Source organism: Myxine glutinosa, chromosome 8 (genome assembly GCF_964187855.1).
Source record: "Myxine glutinosa chromosome 8, kmMyxGlut1.1, whole genome shotgun sequence".
Taxonomy (NCBI): domain Eukaryota; kingdom Metazoa; phylum Chordata; class Myxini; order Myxiniformes; family Myxinidae; genus Myxine; species Myxine glutinosa.
In genome coordinates this window covers 89,405,425-89,420,423 of record NC_136268.1, presented here as the reverse complement: position 1 = coordinate 89,420,423, position 14,999 = coordinate 89,405,425, and the positions used below count along the sequence as shown (strand labels likewise).

Sequence of the window (14,999 nt, the reverse complement as noted above, 5' to 3'; positions counted from 1 at the left end):
TGCAGAAAAGACAATACATGACGCTATACATATGCACATCATTTTGTTTCATGATGTGATCAAACATGGCCGACTGGCGGCCATGTTAGTTGTAAACTAGAACAATGCGACTGTGTCGCCAATATGCCTCCGCATAGTCCCACAACGGGTAGATGCCATCGTTCACTGTTCTAAAAATAAACAAGTTTGATTTAAATCCCTTCAGCTGTTCTCACGTATTACATTTTTACCCGACATGACAGGTTTCACATCAATCGGTGAAGCGGTTTCAGAGATGGGATTTTGAAAAAATATATCGGTTTTCAAGCTAATATGGCTGCCACACCACGTGACATATGACCTTTAAAAATGTACACTCTGCATATGTATGGCTAGGGGATCACGTTTGTAAAGTTTCGTGTTGATCGGAGAAGATTCGTTTTTCTATCCAAGATGGCTGCCAAACCACGTGACCTACCACATCATTATATTCAAACTATATGCAACAGTGCTGTTAGATATTTGTAAAATTTTGCATCGATAGAGTCAGCGGTTTCAAAGATATAATTATTTAATATTTTCCTTCAACCCAATATGGCTGCCAAACCATGTGACCTATGATGTCATGAATTTAATATTTCAATAAAAATGGGTCGTATATCATGCGCATGAAATTTCAGATTTTTAGGATAAGGAATTCGATTAAAACATTTTTGGCTAGTGTACCACTTCACCTATGATGTCATCATTATCATGCTTTTGTTCCCCATTGGGAGTACTTGACAATGTGCCAAGTTTCAAACTTTTCCATTCAGCGGTTTCCGAGAAGTAATTTTTTAATTATATGCTTTTAATCCAAGATGGCTGCCATACCACGTGACCTATGACAACACAATTATGATAAAAACATTCTGCATGGGTGTCACTCCTACCCTGAAAGTTTCGTCTCAATCGGACATAGGGTTGCCGAGAAAAACGAGGTTTAGCCCGTTCGGATGGACAACCCGAAAACATAATGCCCCCGGCGACTTCGTCGGCAGAGGCATAAAAACCCGATATTGAAAACATCCTCAACCATTTCTCAGAAATGCATTTATCGATCTGGCTCAATCTTGGCTCACAAATAATGAATGATGGGTTACATATGCGTGCCATTTTCCTTTCGAGATCAGGTCCAATATTGCCGACTGGTGGCCATTTTATTTGTGAAAAACGCAATATTGACCATGTCCTCAACCATTTGTCAGACATGCATTTACCCCCACCCCCCACCCCCCCCCCCCCCCCCCCCCACCCAAGCAATAATCTTGTTTCAGTCCATCCAAAGTATTATCTCTGCTCTGCATTTCCATTTTCCAATCTAATTATAAGGAGGCACACATGTTTTTTATTGTTGTTGTTTTTTTTTCAAAAACGCATTTTTACATTTTTGTATCACCCTCTACACATGGCAGTGGTAATCATTTCCAAAACTTCAAAATATCTTTGGCATTATGCAGTGTGTCATTGATGTGAAGTAATACTTTAGCAAGTCTGTGGGTATCTTTGTGGAGGCACTTGCAGTTGGTAAATCATTGGATTCTCACCGGAGAGTTGAGTAGCATCAAACATTGATCGAAGTGATGATGTTCCAGTTGTGAGTGTCCGTACAGAATTGAAAGTGGATGCGCAGCCCTACAGACACACACACACACACACACACACACACACACACACACACACACACACACACACACACACACACACACACACACACACACACACACGTCTGTTCCTTACAAATTAATGCAATCATTCATTGAACAGCAATAGCCCCTACAATAACACTTCAATTGCACAATCTTGTGTGCAATCAAATGCAACCTTACAAATGCAATCAACTCAACCAGCATGCACAATCTGGTAATTTCATGACATCCACCATGGAAACGGTTAAACAGAATCTACAATGTTCGTCTGATGTCATTTACGGTGGCTGACTCTCCACACTCCGCCATTTTGATTTATATGCCGTTCATATCGTCAAACCTGTCATATACCACAATCGCCATGCTCTACCTATATGGTTTTCATTCAGTGTGAAACACAAACAAACTGATTGTTAAAATGACCATCAAATAACAAAAGCATCGGCGTTACGTCTCTTCCAACAAAACGGTACATACCCAAACATTGTGGGGTATAATATAGATTACAGTAGATCTTCCCTCAGTTCTGTAACTAAGTAAAAATTACCTCACGGATGTCTCGATTCCTCCACATTTCTCTGCTTAATGTTATATACAGCATTAGCGACTGTTTAAAAAGCTAATCATGTGTGTTTGTGGTTCATAATTGTCATGTATGAATGTGCAAACATTCCCAGTTTTATTCCGACACCGTGACCGCGGGTTTATTTCCGTTTCCGGGAGTTACGGCTCAGCTCGGACGGCCCTTTGGTGAAACGAGCTTGTATCTGGGGAGTCAATAAATGTGCAACAATTGATCGTCGTCTGTCGAGACTCGTCTGTACAAGATCGTAGTCTGTACAATAATATTTTACAAGTCCGGCTACACCGTCCTGTTTTTCAACACCCTCATAGGAGGTTGCTTATTGGAGGGGCAGGCATTTCTTTCAGGGAGAGAGGTGGGGTTATTGGCGAAAATACGAGCTCAGCGAACAAGCGAGCGAGCTGAAGGTTTCGGCCTCGATGAGACGTCGACGCTTAACGTCCACCAACAGCCCATGCGCACAAAGGAAGTCCGCACCGAGCAGGGCCATTGGCACGCTGGCGGTGACGAACAACCATTGGAAACGCTGCCCTCCGAACCGCAGTGAGAGGCAACGCTTCCCGAATGTGCGGATGGGTGTTCCGTTGGCGGCAAGCAAAGCGGGGCCCTGGCCCGCGGCTTGCTTGTCGGACGCGGCGCCAGGGAGGACACTTACCTGCGCTCCCGTGTCGCACAGAAAACGACGACCAGACGAGGTGTCCGTGATGAACAGGAGGCTACCGGAATGGCCGACGCTCATGGCCGCTAGTGAGCGCCGGCCCGGTCGTTTCCCGACCCGTCAAAAGAACACGGAGGGCGGCACGTTCTAGCCTTGCGGCCGAACCTGGCATGGTAGTAGCACCAGGTTTGCGGCGGCGGCGGCCGCATCGGCCGTGCCGGCGGCGGTGGTGGTGGCGGCGGCGGTAGTGGCCGGGGCGTAGCAGCGGCCATGAGGGAAGCAGGGGGCGCTGGAGCCTCCGCACTGGGATCCACTACGGCACCACCGTACACCGACCGCGTGTCGCAGGCCACAAAAAATTTGTCGGCCTCTCCGGCCAGGGCGCGGGGTTCCGTTATTTTGGAACCGGCCAGCGCGAGGCGCACCTGTACAGGTAGCTGGCAGAGGAAAAGTGCTCAGAACAGGAAATCCGGGCGCTGGTCTCCAAGCAGGGACAGCATAAAATCCATCCGCACGGACGGTCGTGTGTCGCCGAGGGCGGGAAGGTCCAGGAGGCGGTCGGCGCGTTCGACCTCCGTGAGCCCGAACGTGGCGAGGAGGAGACGTTTGAGCGCCTCGTACTTGTGGTCGCCCGGCGGGCGCCAAAGGATGGACGCGGGCGGCAGTGCCGGGCCCGAGGGCGGCTACCACGTGGTAGTACCTGGTCTCGTCCGCCGTGATGCCCCGGAGTTGGAATTGAGCTTCGGCCTGCACAAACCAAACGTTGGCTTGCGCTTCCCAGAACTCCGGGAGTTTGATGGCGACGGCGTTGATAGCCATGGCGCGTTCTGGGGTCAGCGACGGCTGAACCAGTCGGGGTCACCAGTGTGGTGCTGTGCACACACGACTCGATTGCCAGAAAGGTAGGCCACAACGCGTGGATACAAACGAAAGCACTTTATTACAAGCTCGCACATCAGCACTGGGCGGGCTCGACCTTGGAGCCCGCATATATGTACCGAGGCCACGCCTTGCCCCCGGGCGTGGCCGATCGGCCGAAAGGCGGGGCATGTATCTCAGTTCCACGCCCGGACGCTCGCGCCACCCACTGGTGCGCGGAATTATTGACCGTTGTGCCCGCCAAAGTAACTTAATATTTACTTCAAAATCGTTGTTTACCTAAAGTAAGAGCTTTATTAATTAAGAACTTAAGGAAGAATTTAGTTTAATTTCTCAGCAAAATAGTGAAGTCCAAGACGCATGAAATTTGGCGCATCAGTCTGTGACTGAAATATTGAAATTTTAGACTAAACTTCCTTCAATAAAGCTTATGTTTCTGTGTTTTGGGGATAGCATCAAGCATCAAGAAGGAAGAATTCTTCCTTTTTTTTTTTTTTTGTGTGTACAGAGTCGAGGCTCGTGAAAGAGCTAACACTTATCAAACAAACAAATCAAACAACAAGCAAACAAAGTATATAAAAAGGGGAGCGGTCGACAAGATGGGGAGAGAAGGGGAGGAAGCATACAAACACAACATTTGAGAGCAGGGACATCGGGAGATGTGTGGGAGGGAGAGGGCCTGGGGGGAGGCAGGATAGGTATAAAACGCAAAGACACCAAGGACTTCCAGGAAAGAAGTCAAAAGTCACCTCAAAAAAGTGGATTTGGGATGAAATTAGCGGGGGTAGAAAAGATCAAGGTTTTGGATTGGGGAAGATAAGAGATGGTGGTGAACAGCCGTTTTAAAGACCTGGAGGGAGGAGTGGGATTGAAGAGAGTGAGGGAGTTTGTTCCAGAGGCGGGAGAAAAGAGGCATGAAGGAGTGAAGGTGAGCAGAGAGTCTTGATTTTGGCAGTTTAACCATAAGAGGGTTGCAGGCAGATCTTGTGCGACCTGCAGGAATATTTGGGGGACAGAGCCCAGAGAGAGCTGGGGGAGCAAGGCCGGAGAGGAGTCGGTAGAAGACGGAAAGACCACCAACCTGCCTGCGGTGATTAAGTGAAAGGCCCTCGGAGATAGCGTCATCGCGGGAGATTCCAATGATACTGAACGCTTTGGTTTCAACAGCGTGAAGACGAGCTAGGTGTGAGGCAGGAGCACCAGCCCAGAGGGGAGAGCAGTACTCCATTGAGCTGCGGATGAAAGCCTTGTATGTGGTGAGGAGCACAGGTGTGCCAAGGAAGGACTTCGCACGACGGAGGATGCCCAGTCGGCGACTGGCTTTGGAGGCCAGCTTGGAAATGTGGTTTTCCCAGGAAAGATCATGGCAGATAGTGAGACCCAAAAGCTTGAGTGACAGAACTTCTTGGAGAGGATTATTCAGAAAGTAGATGGGAGGGTTGTCCAGTTGGTCTTTTCGGAGAGACATCGTAAGAGTGTGAGATTTGTCAGGATTGAAAGACATGTTCCACTTGTTTGCCCAGTCTGTGATTTTGTCCAGGTCTGCAGAGAGTGAGGAGGCTGCAGACTGCCGATCTGAGGGATGAGGAATGGAGCGGCAGAGAGTGGAGTCATCAGCAAAGAGATAGAGAGGATTTTCAAGAGAGTCAGAGAGATCATTGATGAAGACCAGAAAAAGCACAGGGCCCAGAACACTGCCTTGGGGAACTCCAGCCTGAACAGGAAGAGGAGATGAGAGAAACCCATTCAGGGCCACACGTTGACGAAGACTTGAGAGGAAGTCCGCCAGCCATGCATGGAGATTTCCATGGATACCAAAGGAGGAGGGTTTGGTGAGCAGAGTGGGGTGCCACACTGTATCGAAGGCACGTGATATGTCGAGGGAGACAGCTCTAATTTCCTGTTTGGCATTGAGGACCTCCATCCATTGTTGAGACAGCAGAAGCAGCATGTCCAGAGTAGAGTGACCTGGTCTGAAACCAAATTGATGATCAGAGATCAAGCCATTGGAGAAGAGGAAAGATTTCATATCCGAAGCAATGATGGATTCCATGACTTTGCTGATAATTGGGAGAAGGCTGATTGGTCTGTAGTTGCCAGGATCTGTTTTTGCACCTTTTTTGTGCAAAGCGGTGATGTTGGCTGATTTCCAAGCAGATGGCAGTTGACCTTGAGCAAAAGAGAGGGTGAAGAGAACAGAAAGAGGGAATGAAAGAGCAGAAGAACAGGATTTTAGGACCTGTGGGCTAATGCAGTCAGGTCCAGTTGCAGAATCAGAGTTGAGGGTTGACAGAAACTTTTCCACCTTGTCAGGAGGAAAGGACACGGAGTCCAGGAGCAGCTGGGTACGACTGGGTATGGTGGGTACAGAGAGGGATGGGTTTGGGACACAAGATTTAGAGGCAAACACAGAGTTGAGGCATTCAGCTTTTTCACGTGCGGAGTCAGCTGTGTAGCCATTTGAGGTAAGGGAGGGGATGGAGGGGGAACAAACACCAGAAACAGATTTGACCAGACGCCACCAGGATTTGGAAGAGGGAGACAGATAAGAGAGTTCGGTCTTGAGAACGGAGAGATATTGTTTCCTGGCTCTCCTGAGGGTGGACACACACTTGTTTCGGGCTTTGTGAAAGGAAATGAGATTTCCTTCCGTTGGATTTGCTTTCCAGGAGACGAAGGCAAGTTGTTTCTGGGCAACAGCCTCACCACAAGATTCCGTGTACCATGGACGGGAGGAAGGGTATGACAACTGAAGACGAGATGGGATAAATCTGTGCATGAGAGAGAGCAATTTACTTTGGAAGAATTCCCAGGATGAGTTGATGTCAGAGGTGGTAGAGATGGGAGACCAGTCCAGATGATTGATGGCTGCTTGAAGACCGTGCCAGTTGGCCTGAGTGAAATGCCAGACTCGTCGACGCTGAGCAGGCTCCCTGAGAATGGTCAGAGAGATGTCCACTTTAACAAGGACATGATCAGATGATCCGATTGGAGCAGAACAGCAGCAGACATTTTCAGGGAAGTTAGTCATAACCAAGTCCAGAAGAGAAGATGCTCCGTTGACTGAGATCCGGGTCGGGAAATTGACAGATTGTGTCAGTCCCAGTGAGTCGCAGAAGTTCTTTGCTGACGAGCCATGGCTGGTGAGAGAGGTACCCACACCCAGCCAACTGGCATGGTGACAATTGAAATCACCACATATGAGGAAGAGAGAGTTGGGATGAGTAGATAGAAGTTGGTCCATATTATCAGACAGCGAGATGTAGATGGAGTCATCACTGTTTGGTGGACGGTACTACACACATATGAACAAGAGGTGGGAGCGAAGGGGAAGCCGTAGCCAGAGGTATTCCTGGGGGTGAGGTGGAGAGAGTGCAGTGCAGGGCGAGTGAGGAAGAGAGTTTTTGATAAAGATAGCAACCCCACCTCCAGGACGAGGCTCAGGTCTATCATACCGGAGGAGGGAGTAACCCGGGAGAGATACTAAGGAATCAGAGACATCATGAAGGAGGAAAGTTTCTGTTAAGCAGATCACGTCTGGTTTGACAGAAGCAACCTGTATGGAGAGATCAGTTAAGTTTGAACGAAGGCCCTGGATGTTTGAGGTCCATACCGTTAATGAAGAGGAAGGGGGAGCATCGGATACAGAACAGGGGGGAGGAGGGGTAGGGTAAGATGTGGAAGAGGTGGAAGAGGTAGGGAGAGCTGTTGAAGGTGTGTCAGAGATTTCAGAATAGCTCGGAGAAAGGGAAGGATGGGGCGGACAAAAGGTTTGATGGTGATTGGGTGAGGCACAATGAGGTGTTATTTGAGGAGGGGGAAGAGCGAGGCAGAAGGTTGGGGGAGATGGAGGTGAGAGTTGGAAGGGGGAAGAAGTGCGGAGGACGCTTTGAGGAGGGGGAGTGAGAGGGGGGAAATTGAGAAGAAATGAGGGTGTGGAGATTTGAAGGGGAGGGGCGAGGGGGGAGTTTGGGCGGGAAGGGACAAGTGGAGGGATTTGAAAGGGTTGGGATATGGGGAGGATTAGGAGGGGAGGGGAAAGGGGGAAGATTTGAAAGGGATGGGTGATGGGGAAGATTTGGAGCGGAGGGGTGATGGGGAAGATTTGGAGGGGAGGGGTTATGGGGAAAATTTGGAGGGGAGGGGTGATGGGGAAGATTTGGAGGGGAGGGGTGATGGGGAAGATTTGGAGGAGAGGGGTTATGGGGAAGATTTGGAGGGGAGGGGTGAGATTGGATTTTAGAAAGTGTACGATTAATGGGAAACGAACGTTTATTGCAAAATGAGTTTCTTGTGACCTTCGAGTTCAAAATACATTTAAGGACGCTGGATGGAGGATGGAGTGCAGGAGAGTTTAGGGAATGTAGAAAAAAGGCACTATAGGAGATGGAATTTTTTTGGGGGATGAATAGATTTGGTGAGCAAGTTGAAAGCAGCCTTTTAAAGAAGAAGAAGAAAAAGGTGTTATAATATATGACGGAATACAGAACTTGAGGGGAAAGTGTAAACATTGAAGGTTAATAACAGTGAAAACTATCTGGGGAAATGGGGGAGAAACACGTGGTCGAAGAACGAACGAACGAATAAGAATGAATAAACGAATGAGAACAAGGAATAAGAACAGAGAAGGAAATGTTTTTTTTTGTTTTTTTTGAGTTGAGATTTACACAAGGAAGTAGGCTATGGGGTGAAAAGACTGGGAAAACAGAGAACGAAAGTTATTGGAGCACAAAATGACGGACCGCTGAGAGAAATACAAAGCCTCAAGGGTGCACACTGTACAAGGCCTCAAAAGACACGAGACGAATTAACACGATTTTCAATACAGGTATGAAAGATTTGCACCGAAAATCTTCCTTGGGACACAATATACGAACACACACCATAAAATAAATACAGTTATAACGAAAATACAAATGGGAACAATTACTTAACTTCGATTTCAAATCGCTTGCCAAATCGCTTGCCTTGCAAGGCAAAGGCCTTGCTCGCGACGCGGCAAACAGACGATTAATTTATGAAAGATAAACACCGAGAAACTTCCAAGGTGCACACTATAACTTCACACACCGAAAGATAAATACAGTTTCGACAAAATACAATTGTGAACAGACTTAACTTTGAAAACGTGGAGACCGTGTGGAGCTTCGAAAATCCCTGCCGCCGTCTCCAAGATCTCGCGAGATCTTCCTTCTTATGGTCTATCCCATTAAGTTGGGGTCAGTGGCTCATAGAGCACGAATTTTCGCCTGAGTCCTTCAAGAACGAGCATACTAATGTTGCAAGAACCAACGAGTTTTACACTTAATATCAATAACACATTGACCCCTAATATCATTGGTAAAGAATAGCTACGAAAGCAGATATGTCCCAATGCACCCCGGTTTCCCCGAAATGTAATTTTCATTACATGTCCACCTTTGTTGTACATTTTTGTTGTGTCTTGGACTATGTTGAGTATCTCATCTTACTAGTATTCACCAAATGTCCGTCTGTTCCCAGGTACCGCAAAAACGGCTGAACTGAACGCCACGAAATTTTAGGTGGGTAATCCTGGGACCCCCTGGAGTAAAATAGGCTTTATTGTTTTTCCAATTTTTTTCCAACTTTCCAATTTTTCAGTTTTGCCAAACCCCCAGGAGTAAAATAAGCTATATTGTTTTTCCAATTTTTCCCCAATTTTCCAATTTTTCCCCAATTTTCCAATTTTTACAAATTGCAATTTTTCCAAACACGATGGAATAATATTTACCGATATGAACAGTGATGTGGCTTTTATTGAAATTCAACAAATACTGTTTCGATTTTGATGATTTGCGTGTGATATGATTTAACGGATGTTTATATGAATCGTTTAAAATTAAAATAAAAAGCCTAAAATTTCTGATATTTTGCCTTTTCATTTGGGCCTCCCAATTGAAGCCCCGCCCATAGGGTGGGTACCGTTGCTAGTTCATATAACTTTTTGACTGCCCAACTTACATATGTATGTTGCCTAATACCTACATATTTTATGTGGTTCATATTTTAGTTACATGAATACATTTCAAAAGCATGCAAACACAAACATGTCCTTCTTGCTCACTTCTGAATATAAGAGTTATTGACGCCCCAGTGGTCAAGGTCATGGGTTAAGGATGCCACCATTAGGCATAATATCTCCAGAGGGTCCAACCAGCTCTTGGGAAAGGTAGGAAAATGTGAGTAACAGGAGAAAAATACGATTAGTTGCAGCAGAAAAATTGCAAAATCCCCTTTATCGATATGGTAATTTCGTGATTGATGTTCCATCACTTCCAGTGCAATGCCTACAATTTAATTTGTAATGCCTGCCTGTAGTGGATGAGGTGGACGTTTAAACAGTACCTGAAATCCACCGGTCATTATCAGAGCAAACATGGACTGGCCGGTGCATAGCGCATGTCGCCAATTATGGTAGGGCACGTTATGGCGATAGTTCTTCTTGACACTTAGGATCCAACAGAAGGCTACCTGAAACGGTTAAACAGAACAGGATACACAGGACACAATAAAAAAAAGTCAGCCAACATCGATAATTAGTGTCATTCAATTAGCCTAATTAACTGACTGCACAGAGACACTTTGCAGAGGTATCATCAGTTTCTCAGTAATCACAAAAAGTTTTTTTTAAATTAATATCATGATATTGTATCTTGGGCTGACAGGATGACCTAGCAGTACGTACATTCACCTCTCAGCTGTGTAGCCTGGGTTCGAATCCAGACTCAGCTATAAACTGTCAGTTTGGTGTTTCACAGGCAGGGTGATTCATCAATGTGTGTGCCGTCCTTCGGATGGATGTTAAACTGGGGGTCTAGTCTTCCAGCATGGGTTGGTGGACATTAAAGATCCCATGGTGTCCTTCGCAAAGAGTAGGTGAGTATCATCGGCAACATGGCCAAATTCCAAATTCCTGCCCGAACTAGGTGAACCTGCCTGGCTTGGCCGGTTCATAAAAGACTTGGGCCAAGCTTCCCCCGGCCGACCGCACAAGGTGGGATAATAGTGGCCGTTAAAGAGCAACACATCGTGATATTCTATCTTGAGAACCTATTTTTGACTCGCACTCACCTTGACAAAAAAAAAAATCTAACAACCCAGAAAAATGATGGAAAAGTGATTGGAGTGCTTTTCTCGTGATGCAAAAATCACAGGTTGGAAATGTCTTGTTCATTTTGAAGAAACAAAACATTATTGTTTTTGTCAAGATCGCATGCAAGTGCACTTGTTTATCAAGTTATATACCTGCAGGTTTTTCAATGAGATCTACATGAAAAATATTGTTATGTCGGTGGGGTAGAGTGATATATAGATTCAGGTAGATCTGTATAGGTAGATGCTCCGATGATCGGGGGTAGGAAGAACCACTTCAATGTACATAAGTAGAGAACCTGTTCAGCCCGGATGTCGGATTAAGCGTGTATATTTGTGGTCATACGAGGATGGCTTTGTGCTAATTATCATAGGGATTATGCTAATTCCCCTGTTCGTGAGACCTTGTGATTTATCCTTCGTCCCATTTGGCACTGCACCATAGACACTAGTCAGGCCCATTAGCACCACATATACTAATTAAATCCCCCCCACAATAAAATCTAATCGGAACCCAGATGATGCACCTGGGCTGACAACCCCGACTTGGCAGACACACATAGCACAGGCAGGCCGGGAGCCACGCCAAGAAAGACCCCATTGGACAGGAGTCGACCAACCAAAGGCCAGAGTAAGGAAGGACTTGGGATTGGACAGGGGCGGAGCAAGAAGCGACCCGCTGATTGCTGGAAGGAAGCAACGCACTGATTGGCCACCGACCGATGGCATGAGAGAGAAGTGACACGGCCATTGGTGGAGAACTGAGCCTGTGATGTTGGCTGGCAGGGATTGATAAAAAGAGTGGAGAGACTGACATTCTCTCTCTTCCCTCTCCCTGCTACCTCTTGCGTTGGACCCTCTCTGGCTTCGGACTTCTCACTTTGGTGCCTGCTTGACGTTCTGGACCTCGGAGCAAGTGGTTGTGTGCCGGCATCATCTCCTCGTTCCGCTGTTCGTTTGGATGTGAGGAGGAAGAGTGCGGACGAAGAGCTGGGCTCTCCGTGCGAGTGACAAGCGTGCAAGGATGGCTTGCCGCGGGAGCGTGACGAGGCAGGGGTGAGCGAGACATACAGTGATGCCTGGCAGCACGCGAACAGGGGCGTGTCGAGGCCTACTTCCCGCCAACGACTGGGCGGTTCCCGTCAACGGACCGGACCAGCCGACGAGACCCCTAGTGGTTCAGCTAAGCCCACACATGACGCTTTTATTTTCATATATTTTCCCCTCGTGTGTGTTATAAGTCTGGTGTGAGGACGTCCCAATTTAGGAGTTTAGTTTATCGCGTTTCCTTTGTATTCCCGGCATTCCGTTGTAAATAAATCCTTACATTATCTTCCCTGTATATTTTAAATCCCGTTTTCGTTTGAGTTACTTCTTGCAGGCTTTGAAGACTGCCCGGCAGGATCTGTGAGGTAAGTGATTTTCAGCATCCTCATCATCCTCCTCCTTACCTCCCTCCCTCCCCGCGTGCATGAACTCTGCCATATTTGAACTGAACGCCTTTGGAGTTAAAGCTTGCTCGGCTAATCTGTTTCCTGGTAAAGATTTTAATCGCCAGGAACACGACAATATTCACTGCTCTTGCAGGCACAGGGTGAAAGAAAAATATTCCAATAACTTCATTGCTACATATACCCAGTACCCACACCATAACCAAACCCGGGTTCCGATAAATATCTGGTGCGATTCAACATCGGATCTCATGGAAAACTTTAGTAAGGGTTATAGAGTGCTTGAATTTTTGTAAGTAGGAATTTTCATTTTGTTTGCTCACAAAGAACTTAATCAGGATTGCAAAATACTCTACGGAACCATGTTACGAAGGTGGAATAAAGGTGGGCTCGAAAGGTTTTTCCTCTTTTCAAAAGGTTTCAGAGCCAAAAACATGACTTCCATCCCTATCCCCCTTGTACTTACCTTGTGTGTAATTTGGAAGGCTTGAAGTAAAGAGAGGTCATTCAGCATTCCAAGACAAGCCGCCATCGCTTGCTCGTCTTGCATTTCAAAGCCATCAAAATCAAAGCTGAGCAGCTCCAGGGTATCCGTTGAAGGAATGGGAAGAATCTGCACCCACAGTTTCATCAAATGTCTGTTTCTTACAGTTGAATGTTATTATTTAATTCCATGGGTAGTTGAATATGTAAAGGTTTTTTTTAATCGAAGGTACTCTTTCCATGGGTGTTCCCACAGTCTACAATGTACTCGTATATTCCATGCATAGGGAATCTTGCCCCACTTTTCCTGACTTGAGTGTCTTGCCCCACCTTGCTCTAAAAACTTTGGAATCAAGCACATGAAGTGGGATTGAAATTGATATGCAGCAAGATGTATCATTTTATTTTGACACATTGTGTGGCAAGCTAATTTAATCTGACAGGCCAAAACTATACCAGCTTGCCTTCATTTTAAACTCTGCTTTTTATCAGGGTAATGTGATCAGTGATTCTTCAAGGTAGTGTTTAAGTGCCCATCTCAGGTTTCCCTGGAAAGCTTTTTTTAGAGTCAACCACAGTGTGGACTGTTGTCACCGATTTGTCCGACAAGATGAGGCCTGCAGATTACCCCCTTCCTGAATATCATAATGTTTAATGCTCTGCTGATTATGAACTGGTAATTCTCCCAAGACGATCTCTTAATAGTATTCTTCCGAAGAGGCTTAGAATTCAAATCCTTAATACCACACTGTCAAAGGGGAAGCAAGTGACATTTGTTAACAAATTGCATTTGGAAATATGTCTATTCAATCGGCATATAATTCAGTGGCAAAAAGATACACCTGTCCTGTTCACAAGTAAAGCTAGCAATTACCTAAAATAAAAAACAAAACGAAAAACAAAGGAATGTCATTTATTTCCTTTTGTCATTCCAAGGGAAAATAATGCTGCCTTAAGTGAAAGTTGAAGCCACAACCTACAAAATACCAGTTCTGTCTTTATCAATACGAGAATATAAGACCCGTCGCTTCACTGACTGTAATACCAATTTGTACAATTGCAAAAAGAGGTCGGCGAAATGAGTACCAGGGTACTGGGTCCTCTCTCAAAGAGGTTGGTGGCAGGATTTGTACTCCGGCCGCCGTAAAAACACGCCCTACATCTGGCAAAAAGGGGCATCCTACATCTGGCAAATGAAATACATTTACTTCTTCATGCAGGTGTATGAATCAAATTGGCACCCCTTTATGTGAAGTTTTATAGAGCATTACTTGGTTCCTCCAAAGAACACAAGGGTAGTACAGCATGCACACGAGATTTTTTGAATGTCCCTTCTTTTCTATTGTTCGACATTTTCTACAAGCCATGGAATGTCCATTCTTTTCTTTACTTTGCCACATGGCACATATCCTTATATCAAGGGGCCTTTTCTGTGCCCCTAGCATTTTACCCAAGAATATATATATATATATATATATATATATATATATATATATATATATATATATATATATATATATATACACATAGCATCAAGCTATGATTTTCCGAGATCTGGGGAGTCAATTAAATGTTTTGAGCTTCTGTTTTCGTACCTTTGGGCACTGCGAGCATGATGTTCATCCCCCAGTTCACCCCCAGTATATATATATATACAGACTTGGCATTTAATATGGAATATTTGTTTGTGGGGGTGAACTTACTTTTCAAGATGACTTAGAACCAAAAGTTCATTGGAATTATGTTGAAATTATTCTAGATCTTGTTAATGTGACCTTTAAAAGAAACAAAAACCACATTTGACATTTCGAAGCAAATAAATTGATCCTTGAAAGTGATGTAAACTGATATCGAACTCAATTCACGGACAGTACTGTGTTAAACGTCTGTGCGTTTTCCAGAATTATCTCTTTATTTTTCACATTCGCCAATAATTTTTTTTAACAAAAACAAAAGTTAAATTACGACTGGGATTACGGACAGTAAAATTACAGTTCAGTACTTCGTGTAACCCCCACGAGCATTCAGGAGAGCACGTACACGTTGACGCATGCTGTTCACGAGATTTGCCAAGGTTTGGACAGGAATCGCTTGCCATGCAGTTCCAATAGCCTGCTGCAATTCACGCACAGAGGCAGGCTGCTGGTCCAAGTTGTCGATTTGAC

The 14,999-nt window shown here is 45.6% G+C and overlaps 1 protein-coding gene across 4 annotated transcripts in view; it reads right to left on the bottom strand.

Annotated features, from left to right (window-relative positions):
* Positions 1-14,999, bottom strand: part of PDE5A (phosphodiesterase 5A) — a 209,258-nt gene that overhangs the window by 78,645 nt on the left and 115,614 nt on the right. For all 4 annotated transcript variants that reach the window (XM_078783484.1, XM_068102486.2, XM_068102484.2 and 1 more), the window contains exons 12-15: positions 12,818-12,964; positions 10,154-10,279; positions 9,873-9,967; positions 1,566-1,653 (exon numbers count right to left, since the gene is read on the bottom strand). In XM_078783484.1, the coding sequence (XP_078639610.1) occupies positions 1,566-1,653; positions 9,873-9,967; positions 10,154-10,279; positions 12,818-12,964 (456 nt within the window). The remainder of the gene's footprint in view (positions 1-1,565; positions 1,654-9,872; positions 9,968-10,153; positions 10,280-12,817; positions 12,965-14,999) is intronic.